Genomic DNA, 22,721 nt, shown 5'->3' with positions numbered 1-22,721 from the left:
GAGAGAGAGAGAGAGAGATATTAAGGCCAACGTGCTGTGGCTTTGAAAGGCATAAAGCCTTTGGACCATGTCATTTTGCTCTGATGTAAGTGAAAATGTCTCTGTAGCAGCTGCTTTTCTTGGATCTCCTGCATTTCGATCTGCCTTTCCGATTAAGGTATGACTACAACCGATTTGTCTCTAGCTTATAAGAGAACAAGACTTCTTGAAAATTAAGATGTTTAACTGATGGTGAATGCTGCCCTCTGATACCTTTGATGGCGATGTGGATATTTAATGAACTTTTTCTATTTATTCTCCACCCAACAAAATTTCACATGTAAAAGATTTTGAGTGACCACTTGAAGTCTTTTCCCCAGAGAGAGAGAGGGAGAGAATTCTGACTATATCTGAGCCACCTTTTAAGTTAGCAGCAGTACTGTTAGTTGGGATACTTATGAGATGAACAACTAATTTTGGTCCTGCATGCCTCTCAACTATAGGGCAGCCTAGTCTTTTGCCAAGGGCGGCGTGTTCTTTCATGATAAAATTCATTCAATGACCAAAATTGTACCTAGACATTGACTAAGAACCATTTTATTGATAATAAGGCAAAGGAAAAAAAATGTATAATATTTGGATGGTCAGGTACTTTTCAATTCCATACAAAAAAATTTTTAGGTGGTGCGTATATACTTAAAATATCTTATCGAGTTAATTTAATGGTTTGAAATGTGAAATAAATTAAACTTTTAGGTGATGATGACGGACGTTATCATGTTTTAAATTAATATATGAATTTTGCCAATCAATACTTCATATTATTAAGATTAGTTAAAATGTTATTTATAATATTTATTATATATCATGGAAGTGTATATGAGGTCTTTGCGAGGAAAATCATCAAAATGTCAATTACATATAACCACATTTAAACTCTTCATAATTGGTATGTAGGCAGAGCCATGGTAGAGGCGGCTGCCACCGCTTAATTTTTAATTTGTTTATATATATAGCTTGATATATATATATATATAATATAATTATTTTTTATACAAAATCTTAAATTCATCTCTATGATTTCATCCATCATCATCTTAACACAACATAAAACAATTCAAAACAACATAGTAGAACACTCAATGAAGGGCATCAAATACCTCAAAACAATAAAATGTAAATTACAGTTCAGCCCACCTTTCACCTAGCATCACCACACATAAAACATTTTTGACCTATCAACGACAAATTTTACATGTGTGTCGGTAAAAAAAAAAAAAAATTTAACAATCAACGTGATAAATTCATCGCACAACTTTATAACAAGCTCAACAGGCGCTCGCTAAAGATTAATTTGAAACATTTATGTTGAATATTTTATATATATTTAAGCACTCATTACTCCCTACCAAGCCCACAAATTCAATAGAATGGCAATGAACTTCATTTTTGTGAAATTATTGTGCAGAAGACCCATAGCTTTTACTATATAAAGCTAAAAAGATCAGCACCCTTCCAATGGCAAGCACTACTGACCACAAATATGAGCTGGACCCAATTAATTTTTCAAAAGAAACATTAACTCTTTGCCGAGGTGTGATGAAACATCAACTTATTGTGGACTAGAGCCATGGGATAAGGAGATAAATACAATAAAATTTTGATAAATTAATATCTTATAAATTAATAATTTCAATTAAATAATATCTTTTGTCAGTCTCAATTTGAGACCAACGTGGTAAATTAATTATTCGTTAAATTTATAAGATAATACATTTTAAAAAAAAAAAATATTGGTTCCACTTGATATATAAATTAATAATCTCTTTATATATTAAAATTATATATACACTTGACTCAATTATGAGGTCTTTATAAAATATAATTCCAATATTACTTGTTTCTTCTTGAAATTAATGTTTTTTAGGATTTCATCTCCAACTTTTCTTAATACATTAAGAAGCTCTATTATAGTATTCTCGTATTGTAAGAGAAAATAAATATTGGCTGATAAATGCTCTAATGACCTCTTGATCGTATTTGATATTGTTGCTTGGCTCATTTGTAAGTTGACCTTTTTGGACACCCACTGTTGCAATTGTGTTTGAGTGCAATTTAGATTTTCTATGTTGTATTCACACAATATTTTACGCATTTCATCTGTCATTATTGATTTATTACACTTTTGAGATGAGAAGTTATTGTGTTTAATTTTACCGTTTGAGATATTGTATTTTTATAGATATTTTTACTTGACTTAATGTTTATGAGTATATTAATTAAATATACATCGAATATAATTTTAGTTTGTTGTAAAAATGAATAAATTCACGATTTCTATTTAACAAGATTAATTACATTCATGAACTTATTTTGATTAAATAAATATATAAAATAATGATAATTCGTAATTAATAATTAAATGATATTTGTATAATCACAATACACAATAAATATATGTATTAAGTTGCTTAAAGGATACAAGCACCACGTAACACTTTATTGATATTTCAATATTTGATATCATGAAAGCCACCCTGTACTCTTACATAATGGTGGCAAGAGCCATGCAATGGTGGAGCCAGAATTTCGTATTTGAGGGGGCGAAAAGTTAAAAGATAATGTCTATAAAACATTCATACTATAAGTTCAATATTTGACAAAAGTATAAAGCAACTTTGATGAAAAAAATTTATTTGAAAATTATATAAACAAATTCTGAAAGTTAGTCAAAGAGATCAATCTTAATAATTTATTTAAAAGAATTACTGATGATAATCTAAATTTCTAGATAAACTTAACAATAAACAAAAATTAACAAATATAATAACAAAAATCTAAATAGGAAGTAATCTCCTTAAAAATATTAAGGCTATCAATAAACAAATCAATAGGGAAGCCGTTCCCTAAAATTAATCACAAAATTTAAATATAATATCAATAAACAATTCAATGAGGAAGCCATCCTAAATAAAAAACTTAATTGTTCACAAGAATCTAAGTAAAAAAAACACAAAGAATTTGTAGGAAAGCAATCAAGTAATCCCTAAATAAATAAGTAATAACTAACTTTAGGTGCCTAATCAAATTCATGTTTTGTTACTTTCAACAAAAAAATGGCTAAGATGGTAAATCCTAAATCAAAATAGTAAATAGAAATTATTAAATAACAAAAATTTAAAGTTACAAATATTAAAAATAAAATAAGTAAAAATTTCTACTGTATTTAATAAAAAGAAAAGAGAACATGCAAGAGGTGGTGGTTGTGAAAAGTTTTGGAGAAGTAGGGTTTGAGAATAATTCTATTACAATAGGTTTTATTTTACTTTTATTAAAATTAATTGTTATGGACATCTCACCAAATAAAAAATTATTGTTGGGATAAAATTATAAATTTTCAAAAAAATAAAAAATGTTAGAAACTTTAAAAGTTTTGTAAGGATGAAATTATAAAATTTTAAAAATATAAAACTAAATTATAAAAAATGTAAAATTTGTGAACAAAATTATAAAAATAAATTATAAAAGTTTTGTAAATTAAAGCCATGGCACCTAATTTGTGAGGGGTGCAAATCGTTTCCCAAGAATAGTGAACAAAATTTGATGCAACCGGTTTATTAATGTTCAATCATGAGTAAGTTCACTTAATATATACTATTTAAATTTGCTTCTTCTGTTTTCTTTGGGTCATAACTTGATAGTAATTATGTCTTTTTGATTAAAGTATAGTCGCTCTTTTCTTCTGACAATTCGTGCTCAGATTTTCTGTCCCAGTTATGTTAATAATTAGGCTCATTTATGATCCACCAGCAAGCTGAGGCAATATAATTGCTACTTAAAATAGGACAAAAAGATTTGTCTCATAGATACGCCAGTTTATATTATCGTACCAAATGTCTCTAAACTTTTAATTGAATGAAATACGTTAATTAACGGTGTGCAATAAGGTAACGACACTGGATGGATAATCAGACGGTGAACAAATAAAAAAAATTAAAAATATTTTCAATTTAAATAGCAAAGGATAAAAGGTTGAGCAGTTTTTGGACCTCTTACTCTCACTATCAAGACTTAATTAATTAACGTATCCGTAGATGGATCTATATATCGGTGAAGCACATTTCATCTTGGCTTGTCCCCTCAACGCCTTTTTTTCTCCGAATTCTTCTTCTCTAATTCTTTCGGGAAGATATACTTGTTTGAAAAGGACTTATTTGCTGCTTGTTGGCTACAAATGGCAAGGTCTGCATACTGCGAGAATATGGGGTTGAAGAAAGGGCCATGGACTCCGGATGAAGACCAGAAGCTGTTAGCTTATATCGAAGAACATGGCTTCGCAAACTGGCGTACCTTGCCTGAAAAAGCTGGTACTGATCCTCAAATTTTTCAAGTTATCTTGACCAAGAATTACGTCTTTCAACTTTGTTCTGTGTTTTCTTATTCGTTGTCATTGCTGGTGTACATGACTAAAGGGCTTCAAAGATGTGGAAAGAGCTGTAGACTGAGGTGGATCAATTACTTAAGACCTGATGTCAAGAGGGGAAAGTTCAGCGTACAGGAAGAACAAACCATCATTCATCTCCATGCTTTTCTTGGAAACAGGTGGAAATTACTACAGTAATGCACAAGTAGTTTATAGTTTATTCTCTATTGGGAAGCATAAGTAAGAAATCTAGCTAGTGCGTGTATGCATTCAATTTTTTTTCCTGATCCTTCTGATTACTGATAGCACAATCTACCGTTTTGCCTAGGTGGTCGGCTATAGCAGCTCACTTACCCAACCGAACAGACAATGAGATCAAAAACCACTGGAACACACATATTAAGAAAAGGTTTAGCAAGATGGGGATTGATCCCACCACCCACAAGCCCATATCAAACCCCCTCAGCTCCGCTGGTGGTGGCCACTTGCGAAACACTGGCACACTGAGCCACATGGCTCAGTGGGAGGGGGCTCGTCTCGAAGCCGAAGCCAGGCTGGTCAGAGAGTCAAAACTAGAGTCGAAACCTTCCCCAAATAATAAGCCAGGCTTCTCGGCTAGACCGAGGAGTACCAGAACCCCATCAGCTCCTTCGACTAGATCACAGTGCCTTGACGTACTCAAAGCATGGCAAAGCGTAGTTGCTGGCATGTTCGCCATGACCAATAACAACCTTGACCCTCCACCGTCAACAACATTCTTGGACAACTCGATCCCTGTAAGCTCAACAAACGAGCTTGATCTAGCAGCTGCTGGCTCTACGCACATGGAAGCAATAATTGCTGAAGATGATCAGTTGATGTTGGACGACAGGTCAAACCAAATACCAGAATTAAATGAAAGATTTGATACCTCCATGGCTTTGCATGATACGACGTATCATGGGACCGCTGCTTCAGGAAACACCATTGAAGATTTTTGGGACATCTCGGTGCATGATTTTGGTTACCCAATCGATTGAACAAAAATCAAACATTTGTTATGCTATTTGCCTATTTCTATTTTATTTTTGTAGTTAATTGTTTGTCCATATATTTGATTATGTTAGTACTGTTGGTAAGTACCTTTTGATGACCCATCATTGAAAGGCACAGGCAAGGAGCCGGGGAGTAGAGATGCATGGTGAGGATTGAGAGTTTGGGACTTCTGCAAATTGGAAGTATTGGGGAAATAGGGCTTTGCATGGTGATGGTAGAGTAAGGGCGTGGTACCATGGAGTAGGAATAATAAATGAAAATTAATCACATCTGTTACAAAAAAAGGAGGAAAAACTCCTTTGCAAACACAGCCATCCCCCTTACATCACCCTGTTGTAGATCCAACGTTACACACCTTAGTATCATAACAAACAACATAAGTTCTTTCCCCTTATATCAAAACAACAATCAACAATAACTTTCAACCTGCCTTATCCCCCCTAATACATACAGCTATGATCAGTGAAACTCAACCAAAACTGACCTCAACAGGTTCATCACTCATATAAGCCTGCTGCATCACAGCTTTCAGCTCAGCCAACATCCCTCTCTTTAAGTTGTGGGGTATATTTTGAGAGAGAACTTTCTCAATCATTGACAGAATTACGATGAAACATCGAAATATAGGACTAGAATTTAAAAACTCTTTATGTCGAAGCTACCTTATGAATTGAGAGCAGGAAGTATTTATGAAGACATGGACAGATCAGTCGATGGCCGGGTTGCCAGTATTTAAGCAGAATGTAGCTATGCAAAAAACACGCACTGCAATGTGGAGTCATTGGCTTATTAATTGTGCTGCAAAGTCATGGTGACACCTGCAAGGCTGCAACAATTGCAGAAAATCAGTATAAGAACGCGGAAAGCAAGAAGAAATAGCATTTAATAGGGATCCTTGGCTGAATCCAGGTTTGACAGTTAAGTGAACCAAAGTTTTCTCGTAAATTTGGTCGGTTTGTTGCCATTTTCTCTTTCTCCCTGCCCCTCTTAATCAATTAGTTGACGAAGGTTACCAGCTGCTGGTGTAAAGACCCCAAGGCCTCCTTTTGTAAAACAGGGACCCTCTCCCAGCTTTCTTTGATATCCACTCATTCTTTAATCATTCAAAAAAAAAAAAAAAAACAAATAATTGACGAAGGATGCAATGTTCACTATAAAAATGATGCACTCGAGGCCAAAAAACCTATAACAAAAGTTATTATTTTATTTCTAGATAATGGAATTGTTCGATTTTAGAAGCATTGGTAACAAGCGAGCAGATTTGGGTCATTTTTGAGTCAAGACATTTTTGGATTTGGAGTTTTTTTTTTTTTTATTAGGTCACTCAGATCTCAGACTATTTAAAGCAGGGGCAAATTCAGAAATTTTTATGAGTGGTGTCATAACAAAAATAATAAATAATAATTAAAAAAAAATTTCCTCAATTCAGGATTTGACGGAAAAGCACTTAAATCAAATTCAATACAATTTTGCTTAGAAGATTGTTGAGTACCATGAGTAAAATTATGTTGTTGTTGGCCAGGACTTGAGTCTTGCAAGACAATTTCTTGTATTTTAAAATATCTTTTCAAGAATTATTTATCCTAAAACCTATTAAAAATTACTACTCATTTTTCATTAGCATAAATTAAATTATTAGAATTAAATAAAATATAATTTTGCATAGTAAATTATCAAGTTCAATAATTAACAATTTGACAAATTTCAATTCAATAATCAATAGTAAGTATAAGTATCCACAAACCATATAAAGTTAAATATAAAAATCAAATAATCAAACAATATATCTACAAAATAAATAAATAAATACTCATAATTTCAAGATATTATTTGACTTGCAATACTATTTTCTATTAGTTAAATTATAACCCTAAACCCAATCTATCAAATTAATTAAAAATATATTTAGACATGATGCATTTAAACACTTAATTTGGGTTGAAAATTTTTTATAACTGAAATCTGAATGAGTTGTTTTGAGAAGATAAAAAACACAATCAAGGACTGAGAAGAGTAGAAATTGAATTTTTAAACAGGGGATACTTTAGGTTTTGACTTTTTTAATAAAATTTTAAACTATAAAAGGAAATTTATTTGTCTTTCCATATGGTATTTAAGTATTAATATATAAATTACTTTTTGATAAATCTATTTTCATTTAGAGTTTTTGACCCTGTCCCTACAAAATTGTAAAAAAAAAAATTAGTGGGTTCATTAGTATATTAACTAAATAAAACTCTAAATTAGTAGTATTACAAGTGAACAATTTTAGTAAATGAGTAATGCCACATGACACCACTCCCTCTAAGATAGGTGGTCCGCCCTTGGTTTAAAGTCATCGAATTCGAATTACCACACATATCGGATTACTTTAAAATTTGAATTATTTTAAATTAAGATTATCTGGAGCCAAATCATTAGACTATTTTAATATATTATTGAGTTATAATTAGGTTCGGTTTCGAGTGGCTTAGGGTTTTTGAGTTAGGTCATATTTTGCATTCTATTCTCATAAGCAAAGCAAGATTAGAGAGTTGATACATTAATTAATTAATTAATTAATTTCTAAGCTTCTATAAATATATATTTTTTTAATTGAGAAAAAAAAGATTCAAATTTTGTTCTTTGAGTTGGAGATTATGCACCAACTAATAACCAAATAGTGCTTCATAAATATACTTTAATGATACACTAAGTCAATCCTTTTATCTTAGTTTGTGGAGTCATACAAGATAATTTTCCCAAAAAGAAAAAGGAAATGGAATAAACTTCCCAACAAGACGGCACGTGTCAATTTGCCCAATTTGGCCTAGCACGTGCTAATCGCCCTCCCTGCCTCCTTCTTGGGCTTGGTTGGATTGGACCTGATTAGTAGAAATGAACAACTCATCACATGAAGGGATGCAAAGTTGGGCCCAAGAGATAAGGGAAAGCAAAGATTGGGTTTAGAAATTGGCAGAACTATTCCATGTTGGCTATAATTATATAGTGAAGGAAGGATTCACTGAAAGGTAAAATCCTTGTTGTAATATCAGCAATCAAATTAGGAAATAGATTGACATGCAGCAACAATCATAAAGAAATTCAACTTGGAACTTGAAATCCTGTCCATCTTCTAAACCTTGTAATCTCACTTCCATCAGAAACCGCCATTCCAATCCCACTTCTCCCTCCATTGCCAATCCCTCTGTAGTACAGTCTCCATTCATCAACATCCCCATCCATTCCCACTAGACAAGGTGATCCAATCCCCTCGTTGTCCCATCCATCATCAGTTCCTGGCTTTAGCACTGCCTCATCTCGAAGCCTTGTCCAATCTTTCAATCCATCAGGTGACACTGCCAATCCAATGTTTCGAAGGCCATCTGCATCGACTCCTTCATATGCCATTATGTACTCTCCATCTTTCTTGTTCTTGACTACACAGGGATTCGTTGCTCCGAGTTCATCAAAGCAACTGCGTTTTCCTCCTCCCATTATCTTCCCCAGCTTTATCCATTTCATCCCATCTCTTGACCTTGCAATGCCAATGCAATATTCCCCATTTTTCACATCAAATGAATGATAGTACATTCTGAGATCGCCATATCCATGGAAAACAACTTGTGGTGCTGCTATAAACAATGAATCCCAATCTCCTTCAGACCCAACATCAAACAGTGCTCCACTATGATGCTCCCCTTCAATTCTAGCCCAATGCCTCCCATCTTGACTGATTGCCAAACCTGGTAAAGACCTAAAGATCTTTCCAATTCCGCTACTTCGACTAACATCAACACAAAATCTTTCCGGGTTTTGTACATTAAATCCTGAAGAATTGCCTAAAATATCCACCTGCTCACTGCTGTAGCCGGTGTAGTAAAGCCAGTAAACAGCACTTGAAGCTCTCACTTTAGCACTAGACATGATTACTACCTCACCAGGCATAATGCTTTTAGTGTCAAAAGCCCACCAATCATTACCGCAATTCATCACCAAACCAACATCTGCACTTGATTTAACTGCACCTTTACCTCTCTCCCAGTGTACCCCATTGCTTGAAACTGCTAATCCTATGGAATCTGAACCTGGTTTCCCATTAGAAACTCCATGGTACCACATGTACCATCTCTCTTCCTCATCACTGAGGAATCTTTTAACCACCGGTGAGCCAATTTCTCTGCAGTCCCAAGAATCCACAGTACCCAAATCAAGCACCAAACCTCTAGAAAGAGAAGAAGAGGGTGTTGATGAAGAGGGAACTGCTTCATTCGAAACGTGTCTTGTTGGGTTTTCGTTGTCTGGATTTGGATTCGCTTCGAAGGTCGAATTTTGGTCAGTTTCGTTGTTTGTGTCGGTGTTTGGTTTAGTGGAACAGCGAGTGAGGGAGAGTGAACTGAATCTGGTAGTAGGATTTGGGGCATAAAGAGTGAGCATGTTGAGTTTGTTCTGTGGCCATGCTGAGGCCAAGGTGGCAGAAGCAGTTGCTCTTGGGACGGCGGAAGTTGCAGGGAAGTTAACAGCTTTCATTGGTGCAGCTGGTACAGCTTCCATGGGTGGAGAATTGTTGAACGGATTAGGTTAGGTGTGCCTTGTCTGGCTACTAGCCAATCACACTGCGACACGTTGAATGAAACCTGATAGAGACAGAATGAGAGGGCCTGGGAACTCTCTGTGTTGCTCTTATTAGGGAAATATTTACCTAAAGAGAAAAAATAAAGTAGAAAACAGGGTCCCCAACATTTAAAGAAAAAGTAACATGTCGGTCTGGCTATCTTGCTTTTCTCTCCTCCTTAGCTAAAATTAAAAGCTAAATAGAAAATAAGTTTTTCTTCATAGCATGCCATTAAAGCTACTGAACAAATTGAAATTTTGGGTCGCTCAAGTGAAATGAACAGTGAAAGCTTGGATTGCCTTTCCTTTGCCGGTGTCTCTTTCCAAACATAAACAGTGAAAGCTTGCAGTGAAGAATGATCTTTTCAGTTAAATCTTTCTCCTTTAGTTGATCCGTCGGTCTTATATGGAGGAGATTATTTCCCTCCTCTTCAAGAAACATGTGCTTGGGGTTATGAGCCAAATCTTCTTTTTACCTTTTCTTTTTTTGAATCTTTCGGCCAGGATAAGCATAGCTATGGGTTCTTTTCCAACTACAGAAGTGAAGATGCTCAATGGTGGAAATAAAGACCGACTGCATACCATGTTATGAAAACTTTCATCAAAGCAAACCAAAATAAAAAGGTTGAATAAGTTCCAACAGGCAATTAATGTTATATGCATGCCTAATTAACATAAAAGTAATGTCTCAACTCTCAAAATGAAGATGGCTAAAGGGGGAAAAGGAGTTCTGAAGAATAAAAGAAGCACCCTCGGACATGCACTGATGCACCTCAATCTAAGACCTTCAACAGAAAAACAAGCCTACTTACATAAAATTCTACAGATTAGGGGTAACTTCACAGTTCTATGAGATACATTGCAGTTTAGCACACCATCAAAACCAAAAAAATTGTACTTCTACCAAAATTTTTAGACAAAATTGGTGAAATTCAAATCTTTGTAGCAGCTATAACTCATCATGGCTATCTACTACCTTAAGGCCCCAGCTAACGTCTTCACAATGTCTCACATATGGAACAACTTTACCTGCATCAATTCCTTTCTTAGCTTTGCAGTCATAAAAGGGAGGAGCATGGAAACAAGGCTCCATTGACATTGCATGCTGACAAGGTGGATTAGGGGTTGTCTGATTTTCAGACTTGTAAAGGATCCATGGCTTCAAACCGCCAAGACCCTGAGCTACATAGCCAAATGTAGACCAGGCACTTGTGACTAACACATCAGTCAAACTGAGCAGATACATTTCTGCCCATGCCTTCATGTTGTGCAATGGCTTTTCAGTCTGCTGCTGCGCTTCATGACTTGGCTGGTGAACCCCAATTATATCACCAGTCACAGTAGGGTGTTCCCAATACATGTTTCTCAGGTTCTCGAAGTACCCAGCAACCAAAGAAGTCACCAAAACAGCTTTCACCTTTGGGTTTTCTGATGGAGTGCCAATTGATCCTCTAATATCTACTTCAGGCAACAGTTTCTCTCCTAGAGTGCAGGCTGAAATTTGATTTTTCACATATTGGTATGGACCAGGTCCATCAAAAATTCTCACTTGAATGCCAATCCTCTCATCTGCCTTGGCCAAATATGCATTATAGTACCTTGTAATTAATCCCCACACATGATTTGAGGGGTGAAAAAGATACCGACCCAAGTGGTGGAATATGGTTTCCTTGTGGGGAAATAGCATGCTTAGTTCATGCTCAAGCGATGGCATCAAGAAGAGAGAGGGGATAAAATAGTTGTCTGTTTTCACAATCAACCAAGGGACCTTCTTGAGAAGAGCTTGATCATCATCACAGAAAAAGAGCTTGTCATGATCATCATAATCATGAGCCAGATGAAGATAAATATATGATGGAAGTGATTCTGTTGAAGGTTTTAAGATGTTATTCTTGAGCATATTACCATAGGATTCAGGAGACTTCTGATCAAAGCTTTTAAACTTATTGGTGATAGGGAAATTCAGGGGAAGAAACCATGATTTCTCAGGAAATGGCTCGCAGAACAAATCAGCCATGTCCTTTCCTCGGTCAACAAGCAGGACTCTCTCTGTTAAAAGAGCATAGAGAAATACCGAAGCCAGAGTCAAAATCCTGTTCCCCAAGCCACTATAACATACCCAGACAACATATTTACAATCTGTAGAACCAACACTACGACCAGACTTGAGCTGTTCCACTGTTTTATTGTAGGATTGAGTGTTCGGCCCACAGCGTTTATGCAGATCTTCATAATTTCTAAGTTTAGAAAGAAGGTATGGAGAAGGCTTATAGGGTGAAGTTTTGCGATATAAATTCGACTCGTACCTACTTAAACAAGAATGTTCATCAAACCCAGCAGCAAGGAGTCCACCAAGTAGTTTGTCTCTAGCCATGTCAGTAGGTTTGGAGACATCATCTCCTGAACCAAAGAATTGCAGAGGAAGGAATGAGGAACTGAGAAAAATAACTAATAATTCCATACACTGCTGCAAGATCACTCACTAGTCACAACAATTGAATCGAATTTCTGCTTTGGGTACTAAGAAATATATCCATATATTGCACTGGATTTAATATGATCTCAATTTTCAATCAATTTACATAGTTTTTCCTGTTAAAACTAATGTAGTACTTATTTTTGGCTGTGTACCTGGTAGTAGCGGCGTAGTAACATTGGCGTAGAAGGGTCGAGCGTCAGCGAATCCCGTGAAGCGATCCGACGGGTGGTGCCGGAGGATGATGGTAAGCATGACGACAACGGGTAAAGCCATGAGGAAACTAGCCAGGCTCTTGGTGGACAACCGCATGGCGTCGAATCCCAAACTCCTGGAAGACGATCGCAATGATGATGATGATGACGACGACGACGACTTTGAACAAAACAACGATCGTCTCCTCAACAAATTCAGATCCATCCAAGAACCCAAAATTCTAAAGCTGCATTTGGTATTGGATTTTGTGTAAAAGGTGGAGGGGAGTGCACAAAAGAGTGGTTGGAGTGAAGAAATTTTAAATGCTTAGGTAGGGTGCACCATGGTCAAAGCTCGACGTGTGGGTTAGATGGGGTTGTATATTTACGGTTCCGCCATTTTACTACCGCAATTCATGGAGGAGCTGATCGGCGCAGCTGATGGAGGAAGCTTAGCTGTTGCAATTGCATGCATTATTATGAAACTAAACACGTAAATAAATATAAAAAATTAATTCTCTAAAATATTTGATTTAATGATAAATATATTATAATTTTATTAAAAAATAGTAAACACTTAATATATATTTTTTAAATTGAATATGGATCGAATTCGAACATTTGATTCAATAATTATTAAGTATTTTTTATTTAAAAAATAAAATTCGAATATTTTTCTTTAATTTTTTTATTAAAAAAATCAAATGTGGACTTAGGAAATATAGAAACACTACATTCAAGCCCAAAGTATGTAAAATCTGAGCCCAATTCAGCCCAACCCAAATAGAAATTTCGCTAATCAATTACGGCGTCGTTTTTGGTGACAACTGCTTCTTCTTCCAACACTCTATTAGCCAAACGATACCTAAACGGCTGGCTCACCGCCACTGACGACTTCCAAGAATGGCGTTGAGACTAACGTTACTGAAGCGCACCGGCGTAGACTCCGGTTCCGTTTTGGGGCTGAGGAGGTGGGTACATGCTTCAGCTCTCCCTCCACCGTTGGACGCTCCCATGAGCCTGCCCACCGCATTGCAGCCGTTGGTTTTGCCCGAGTCTGATCAAATCCCAGACAGCAATACCAATAAAGACATCGGGTTCGGATTCGGGTTTCCAAGTTTCGTTTTTGGAGGATCCATAGAGCTCATGGCTGTCCCCAAGAAGAAAGTAATTCTTTTTTGTTTAAAGATAGTAGTTTTATATATTAATTCAGTTATTTTGTTGATTGGTTAGTTTGAGCATTTCTAGTCCTTTAGATAAACAAAATTTTTTTTGTTGTTTATGGCTTACGATTTTAAGTTTCTTCAAGCAATGAAGCTTAGATTTTAAGTTTTGTGCATGTTGCAGGTGAGTCGCCATAAGAGAGGCATAAGAAATGGACCCAGAGCTTTGAAACCTGTTCCTGTGATTATTAGATGCAAGTAAGGGTTTGACTTTATCAATTTTTGTTTCATGTTGGTCTTGGTAATTACTTGAATTAGTAATGAACAAAGTTTCGTTTAGTTTAGCTTTTCTTTTTCCCTTTTTCCAAACTGATGAGAAGGGTATTTATTGGCTTTGTGATTGCAATTAGATGTTCATCATTTTTCTAAAATGTTCAGTCTTTGCTTAGTCAGGGACATTCTTGCTACATTTGTTCTATGCTTTAGAATTCTTGGTGTGATAAACCTTGTATGACTTGCTCTTTGAACCTGTTGAATGGGTTGTAGAAGGCTAGCAGCTTAGAGGAGGGAAAGAAATTTAGCTGTCCTTGATAGGAATCTCGAAGGCTGGTTATTAGAGCTTTGGCACCCCCAATGTTTTGCTTTATTCTCTCCCACCTGTATGCATGAACATATGCTTACATATATCTACATATCTAGAATGCATGATAAGAAATTGATAATGCAAGGTGGAAACGTGTCATCTCTTGGAAGTCCTTAACAAAGAGATGGAATTGGATGGAATATACCGATAGGGTTTTTCTTACACAATAGAATCTGTGCCGTTCATGACTTTCAAACAAAACAAACAAATTGTCATCGGTAAATTAGATATGCTTGCTCAACTCTTGTTGGTAATATTTCCTTGGGAATCAACATATGTATAATTATAACCTATTGCTTTGTTGCAGGATCTGTGGTCGAGTTAAGTTGCCACACTTCTTCTGTTGCAGTGGAGATCGAGGAAAGGAGGGTGAACAAGGGGACTCATCTGGTTAAGCATGTTGTGTCTGTTGGTGGGAAAATAGAGATAAACAAGTAGTTTTTCCATTTTTATGAGTAAAACGTTTTATGGATGTCATGTATCCAAGTTTTCTTGTAGAAATCTAGATTGGACTAAGCTTGATCCTAGTCAATCAATATGTTTGGCTGTGTGATTATGTTAACTGTTGCATTTGGGGCTCTTGGCAGATTCAATCTAATTATGTGACTATGTTAACAAGTATCACGCATTGGGTGGAATTATATAACAGGATGCGTAGCGTTCAATTTGATGCCTTCCTCATCTCCGTCCAAGGCTTTCCATTTCCCTTAACCCCTACCAGATGTGTTCTTTGATTGGAACTTGTTTGTTATCATTTAAAATTAACAGGGGATTTCTTTGTAAAGTAACACGATATCTTGGCTGGAATTAATTTCTGTGCTAGAATGTAATAATGAAGGTATAATAAACAGTTATAATGGATGTGTAATTAATCGGATTATGGATTTAGATTCTTTATACAAGTTCATTTCCGTCGTGGGATAGGCCACTGCTTTGCATTTAACTGAAAACAATCTCTAATATTTGCACTCCTTTCCAATATTGGAAAGTAATGTTGATCTCGAACACGTTTACTGCTTCATGACGTAGTGGTATAACTTAGAAATCTACTTTCTCGATCATTCGGCATCACTCTCTTTTTGGCTTCTTCATCTTTCCTCAATTTATGGACTTTAGGAATAGTCTACCATGAGGGTAAGTAATGTCATAAATGTAAGATTAACGATGGCCAAGCAGGGTCCTTGCCAGAGCAGGTTGAACACTCTTTGCCAAGTGTCCTACAACTTTCAGGAATCCTACTGCTAAACAAGACACTAGACAAACGATTCTGGAATATCAATTCAAGCGGCAGAAAAGGAAAATCATGCCTCTGATTAGCTTGATTCCGAAATGGAATCTTGGCTTGTTGGGATTTTCCACATTTCAATTTATAAGATCTTAATTTTGAGAACAAAGGGTGTTTACAAGTTGTTGTATGCGATTATTGATCCATAAATCTTCAGGATTCTCCAAGCTGTCCAATAGTAACATTTGCAGCCTTTCCAGGCAGGTTCTTTCGCACCTGATGGTATGCTGATACCAGAGAGTTCAATATCCTTTCAATAGCTTAGCTAAAACGAAGGTTAGCTAAAGGAAAAAGCAACTCATAAGTATGATTTCAGCAAAAACAACCTGACAAGATCTTGCCAATCAACAGATGGGAAACTGGGATTTATCCAAACAACACAAATAGTCCAATGTATGCCGGATTTACTGCTATCAGATGCTGCGGAAATTAGCACATCATCACATCTGTTTCCCGAGGGTGAAGCCGCGTGTTGCCCCCTATTGTCCCCACCGCCGCATGCAGTGGAGAGAGGTGTTCTGGTGGTCAAAAAGCGTACCTCACACATATCTTGTTATCCAGTCAAGTGAAAGGAGACAAAAGACGAAAAACCATGCAAGAAATAAAATATTTCTTTACTGGTTAAGACCGCCTCCATGGAATGTGGTCACCACCACCTGATTTCTTGTCACTTGTCATAACTAACTACAGCCAGACTGAAGGACTGTAAATTAACAGCCATTACTTGACATTCGCATGAGATGACAACTCGACGTCCCTCATTTTCAGTGCTTTAGAGAAGACAGAGAACTTAAAATTGAAGTTTCCTTTCATGAGTCATTTTCAATGACTCTGGTTCTTTTTCTTTTTCTTGTTTGCTTATGTTAAACAACTAAAACGAGGTATCTCAGTATGTCTTTTCTCCAACAGCTCTTAGTTTGTTTCTTTAACATGCACTCGTTTTCAGTTCTTTGATTGATTTTCTTGTAGTTCTGGTTACTTGTTAGAACATGATTGCATGTGTCTTTATAACAAGTTCATCCTCTGAGAAGTTATAATTCTAGTAGTTCAGGTTAAAGCAGAAATCCCCTGACTGCTTTGGTGAGATATAAGCAAAGACTTAGAAGACAATGAAATCTAGAAAAGAATTAGGAAGCAAATGGTGCCTGAGTGGACAGAAGCGTATGTGGATTATAATGTTCTAAAAAGTATTTTAGGAGAGCTTTTGCACCACAAGCTAAGTAAGCAACCGGCAACACCTCTGAAATCCTTACAGAAGAAATTATCTCTGCGCCGAACTCTCAGTGGTCTACATCTACACCCAAGCAACCTAATGAACAAGGGAGATGTAGAGGATCAAGTGACAGGTGTTGACAGATTGCAGAAAGATGATTCTGGACAGTTTTACAGGACAGAGTTCCTCGGGCAGTCTGGGGAAGGAGGAGAGATTGAGGTAGAATTCTTTAGAACGCTTGATGAAGAGTTCAACAAGGTCAATACCTTTTATAAGCAAAAGATAGAGGCAGTGATGGATAAAGCAGCTTTACTGAATAAACGAATGGACGCTTTGATTGCTTTGCGGATGAGGGTACAAAGCTGTGGTGGTAACGGTGATAGTTTAAGAGAACATCAGCCTGCTGATATTTCGACTAGGATGCCCTTGAAAGAGACTACTCAGGGTCATTGCAGAACTAATATCATGTAGGGTTTTTGCAAAATTTAAACAACTTCTATCCAAATTTAATGGTAATGAAAGAAAATAACAGAATATGTACAAACAATAATCAATCATATATACTTCTAAAAAATAATTAAAGTGCAGCTGATACAGAAGCTTCACATTTTAATTCATTTTGGTCAGAGATTCATATAGTAAATTATATGACAGTGTAAAAACATCTTTTGCAACAGTGGTTGCTATAGTAACTGGAAGAAAAACCACAGCTAAAACTTATATTTCAGTGTTTAGACGTGGTGAAGCAGCTCTGGTAGCTTTTTTATTCAAGTATATTGAGGCTACCAGTCCTTATATACCTTTCCTGTATGCCAAATGTGCAGGAATGGGGTTTGAAGATTCAAGTTATGAAGTGGAGATGAGGGGCAGAAGTGCACTAGAAGAATCTTCCAACTTTCGTAGTGGTGATGTAGTTCTGATTCATGATAATGACGATCTTCTGTTACTCAAGGAAACTATTGTGTCCTTGAACTTACAGTCTTTATTCTGAATGTGTAGGAGGTGAAAATATAGATGTGATTCTTCAAGAGATTAATCAAGATGAAGAATCCACTAGTGGCCCAGAATTCAATCCATTTCGAAATATTCAAAAGAGTAATGGTTACCAGGTGGTAGGCAACAGCTCTGCCAGCCAACAAGATCCCCTGGAAATTCTTGAGCGTGTGAAGATTAACAATACCCTTGAATCTCCTCTGTCAACCATAAAAGGTCTTTTCAAAGATTCCAAAGATGATGAGTTATGTTTCGAAAAGGATGAACTGAGGAAAGTTGAAAAAAGGCTGAGAAAGGTGTTTATTGAATTCTACCAGAAGCTTCAGCTTCTAAAGCACTACAGGTGATAAACAGTTAAACAATCTGTTGATTTACTATATAGTAAAATATTTTTTGCTTTTAAAGTCATTGACATGTGTCTTGCATATGGTTGAACCAGTTTCATGAATCTTACAGCATTATCCAAGATCATGAAAACATATGAAAAGGTCAGGAATCAAATGCTTGTACAAATATCCAGGTTGCATTTATACTAATTAGAAGCAGAAAAAATGGCACTTTGATTTGATCTAAACCCCTCTCAATGATCTGTTACTTGTTTACTCCGCATGGATGAAGATTGCATCAAGAAGGGCAGCAAGACCATACATGAAACGAGTGAAAAACTCTTATATTGGCAGTTGTGATGAGGTTTTGTCTCAGTTACTGACACTTTTATCTTATTATTACAATTTATGTCTGTGCCCCAAATTTCACAGACTTCATTCTTCTCTAAGAAAAATCATGAATATACCCCCCAGTCTAATGCAAAGATAACTAGGAGCTTATTTGCATAAAAGGGTCCATCTATGAATTGAGAATTGAAAACAAGCTAGTAAATTTGGCTCTTTTATATGTCACCTCTCTACCTAGAGCAAATTTTCCTTTTAACTGACTAGCTCTGTTCTATTCTAGGTGAATAATCTCTTGGAGAGGGTTGAAGCTATCTTCGTCAAGCATTTTTCAAATGCGAATATACAAGAAGGCATGAAATCATTGAGACCAAAAAGCAAAAAAGAGAAGCACAGTGTCACATTCGGTTCTGGTACGTACTAACTTAACTCACTGCTCAATTTGCCATACCAAGAAATTCTTTAGCAAGGTAATTAGCATGCAAAGCCTAGTTCAGAACCTCCATCTATTAACTTCTGTTGTGTTGTTGTCTTCAGGCTTCTTTTCTGGTTTTTCAATTGCATTGCTCATTGCTGTTGTTTTAAGGATGGAGACCAGAAAACTAACGCATAAGGAGGGTGCCTCATACATGGTTAACGTTTTCCCACTTTACAGGCAATGAAGGAGTTTTCTGATATTTCTGTTACATTACATTTAGAATTAATTTGATCTCTTCGACAATTTTACTTCCAGACCATATACTCACTAAGAACTATTTTAATTTCTTTGCAGTTATTTTGCATATGTTGTCCTGCATATGCTCATGTATTCTGCAGACATATTCTTTTGGAGGCGTTATCGAATCAACTATCCATTTACCTTTGGTTTCAAGCAGGGAACTGAGTTGAGCTATAGAGAAGTCTTCCTCCTGAGTTCAAGTCTTGCAGTCCTTGCATTAGCTGGTTTCCTGGGAAACTCGCACTTGGATCTGGGCTAAAAAACTCAGCATCACAAGAAATTAACTCAGCTTTTCCCTTTGGGCTTAATTGCAGTAAGAATTCAGAAGTAGCTTTAGTTTTTTATTCTGATATTGCTGCTAAATAAGAATTGACTCAGTTTTCTGATGAAGTATAAGTATTCCCTTTTTCCTTCTATTAATTATGTATAACACTTAGCGGAATTTACATCTTATGATTTCTCTTGTATGTTGCAGATTGTTCTGGTCATACTGTTTTGTCCTTTTGACATCATATACCGCTCAACTCGTTTCTTCTTCATTCAATCCTTATTTCGCTGCCTTCGTGCTCCTCTTTACAAGGTAATGCAATGGAGAAAATCAGAATAACAATGTGTGTGCGAGACAACTAAGATAGTCATGATATCATTATTGTTGTCTATTTGCAGGTTACACTTTCAGATTTTTTCTTGGCAGATCAGCTTACCAGCCAGGTTTCACAAAGTATTTATGTATTTGGTCAAAGTATAAAGGACAAAGATAAACTAACTTGGGCCTTTTTCCTTGGCCAAAAAGAAAAAGAGAGAAAGACTTGCATCTGTTTCTGATGTCTCCCACCATTTGATCTCAGGTCCAAGCTATAAGGAGTCTTGACCTTTATATTTGCTACTACAGCTTGGGAGAAGTCTCCCAACGGCAAGACAAATGCCATGGTCATGGTGTTTACAATGTTCTTTATTTTGCTGTTGCTCTAATACCATACTGGACCTGTTTGCTACAGGTATCATTTCATTTCATTTTTCTGGTGTTGCATGCTTGCAACTTTTGATGCAGGAAACAGTGTACCTGAATGATCATTCTTATTATGGAGAAGAGAATCATGTAACAAAGCATTGTATAGGAGGTTATAGGGAACTCTATGACAATCGATACTTTGAATTTTATCTGTCCCCTACCATATGCAAGCAGTTCACCTTGTCCACATGGTACCTTCATTTTGGATGCATCAAATTACATTATGCTAACGTGCCTGTGCAATGTGCAGCGCCATAATAAATTTCTCAGTCATGCAGCAACCAAATGTTTGGTGTGATTATTTTTTCTTAATGCTAGTCAGAGCAAATGCTATCACTTCTGTATTGACCTAGTATTTCCATCCTTGGAACACATTGTGCCCCACAGCATCTGACTATTATGTTCTACCCAAAAGTGTTGTCCTACGTGTTAGAGTTGCATCAACATTAGCAGGCTAGACATTGCAGCTCCTAATAATTGTTCAATTTTTATATATATATGCATGTCTGAGTGTTTAGATTTTGACATAACTATGTATAACATATGCATATGGAATAACGTGACAAGGTAAGCCTCAAATGCAGCTACCTTGTGCCAATCCATTCATCCTAAGATTGATCAAAAGCAACATAGTCTGGTTCTCAGCCCATTTCTGCCTAGGAGGCGATGCATCAAACTTTAACTTAAAATCTACATTTTATGTTCATTATATTCTAAACAAAGCAAAATAACCCTTTTAGCAAAACCATGGAAGAAACTCTTATTTGTATTGATGCCAGAAGTGCATGTGATTTTCTGCAGTGCCTTCATCGTTTATTTGAGGAGAAAGCTGCAGTGCATGGATACGGTGGTTTAAATTACTTCTTGACAATCGTTGCAATTCTCATTAGAGCTGCTTTCGAACTAAAGAAGGGAACGGTCAGCTCAGCTGTTACGACAATATTGAGTACATATTTGGAACTTGTCATGGACTGGGGGCTTTTGCGAAGGCATTCAAAGAATGCTTATTTGAGAGATAAACTTCTGGTTCCACACAAAAGCGTCTACTTTGCAGCTATGGTGATGTCAAGTGACAGGAACTTTGGTGTTCCAATCTTCTTCCAGAGTTAACGTTACTAACTGTATGTTTTGTGCATCACACAGGCCCTGGATATGGTTTTGAGAGTTGCTTGGGTGCAGTTGGTGTTGGAATTTAACTGCTTGCAGTTCATAAAGTGGCCATAACAACTGTCATTTCCTGCCTAGAAATTATTCGTCGTGGTCTTTGGAACTTCTTCAGGCACTGAACCACTCCTGAAACTAGGCAAGACATTCATGTTCATTTTGATTCTGCAAAATATAGCAGTCACTAGCATGTCCAATCCCTTCATCCCTTATCATAATATGAAAATCACTGCCACCATCTCATAGAGAAAACGAACAGAATGCTACAAGATCCTTCTACTTCTTAGTTCTGATCCAATGTCAGAGAAACCTTCTCAAATGAGGCAATATTGCTGACCCTTTAAAGAGGCCAAACTTGATTTTTGTCAACATGCAGTATGTGCTGAGAAATGGATCATTGTTTAACCAGGATAGAGAATGAACACTTGAACAATGTTGGCAAGTTATGGGCATTGAAATCAGTTCCTCTTCCTTGCAATTACATTGATGAGGACTCAACCAAGGGTGATTAACCACCAGCAAGATATCTCCATCCAGAGCACATTCAGAACCAGGTAAGGCAAATCCAAATCCACTTCTTGGAAGGCAATCCTGCAGCATTAAGAAAGCATTCAGAAAAGTCTCTGGCATCTGGACTTTAGGGACATATTGCAGAACACAGTATCAGAAAAATGTAGTCAATTCTGATCATAGCCATTGGCTGACTTGGAAAAAAAAAAAAAAGCTTCTGATTTAATTTGTTACTAATGGTTTTTACCCACCAAAGCACTGCATCAGCTTACATCAAATTGGTTACACTTATAAGTTAAAACTTTAGTGTCCAACAGTGATAGAAATTGAAATTTTAAATGAATTTTTCTCAACCAATCAAGTATTTTTTTTTTTTGTATTCAAATTTAATTTTTTAATTTAAAAATATACATATATATTATTGAATAAATATTTGATTTTTATATTATATATTTTAACAAAAGAGTAATTCGTCAAGAAAAATTAATAAATTCATATCGAATTTTAGTTACTTAAATTATGTTTGTAAAATAATACTAAAAAACTAAGTTAAGGCCCAACTGAAATTGTTTGGGTCAGTCGGCCCAAATACAAATAGAATAGTCTGTTTTATTAATTAATTAAGAATAAAGGCGAAAAGAAACAAACT

The 22,721-nt window shown here is 36.0% G+C and overlaps 3 protein-coding genes and 2 pseudogenes across 3 annotated transcripts; 3 read left to right on the top strand and 2 right to left on the bottom strand.

Annotated features, from left to right (window-relative positions):
- Nucleotides 1-4,213: 4,213 nt before the first annotated feature.
- On the top strand, nucleotides 4,214-5,421 carry LOC18610358 (transcription factor MYB106 pseudogene; annotated as a pseudogene).
- Nucleotides 5,422-8,097: 2,676 nt separating this feature from the next.
- On the bottom strand, nucleotides 8,098-10,142 carry LOC18610357 (Arabinanase/levansucrase/invertase). Its single transcript, XM_007045958.3, has one exon. The coding sequence runs from the start codon at nucleotides 9,968-9,970 to the stop codon at nucleotides 8,522-8,524; it is 1,449 nt and encodes a 482-aa protein (XP_007046020.3). The 5' UTR covers nucleotides 9,971-10,142; the 3' UTR covers nucleotides 8,098-8,521.
- A 643-nt stretch (nucleotides 10,143-10,785) lies between these two features.
- Nucleotides 10,786-13,084, bottom strand: LOC18610356 (galactoside 2-alpha-L-fucosyltransferase-like). Its single transcript, XM_007045957.3, has 2 exons — nucleotides 12,662-13,084; nucleotides 10,786-12,430 (listed from the first exon to the last, which is right to left on the bottom strand). The coding sequence occupies exons 1-2, from the start codon at nucleotides 12,924-12,926 to the stop codon at nucleotides 10,980-10,982; spliced, it is 1,716 nt and encodes a 571-aa protein (XP_007046019.3). The 5' UTR covers nucleotides 12,927-13,084; the 3' UTR covers nucleotides 10,786-10,979.
- A 468-nt stretch (nucleotides 13,085-13,552) lies between these two features.
- Nucleotides 13,553-15,171, top strand: LOC18610355 (Ribosomal L32p protein family). The gene is made up of 3 exons (XM_018116270.2): nucleotides 13,553-13,867; nucleotides 14,048-14,121; nucleotides 14,814-15,171. Exons 1-3 carry the CDS (start codon nucleotides 13,604-13,606, stop codon nucleotides 14,899-14,901), a joined length of 426 nt encoding a protein of 141 aa, XP_017971759.1. The 5' UTR covers nucleotides 13,553-13,603; the 3' UTR covers nucleotides 14,902-15,171.
- A 1,015-nt stretch (nucleotides 15,172-16,186) lies between these two features.
- On the top strand, nucleotides 16,187-22,074 carry LOC18610353 (phosphate transporter PHO1 homolog 10-like; annotated as a pseudogene).
- Nucleotides 22,075-22,721: the final 647 nt, after the last annotated feature.

This window comes from Theobroma cacao, chromosome 2 (genome assembly GCF_053813885.1).
Source record: "Theobroma cacao isolate CCN51 chromosome 2, ASM5381388v1, whole genome shotgun sequence".
Taxonomy (NCBI): domain Eukaryota; kingdom Viridiplantae; phylum Streptophyta; class Magnoliopsida; order Malvales; family Malvaceae; genus Theobroma; species Theobroma cacao.
Note: the sequence above shows the minus strand (reverse complement) of the source record. Positions and strands in the feature narration are given on the sequence as shown.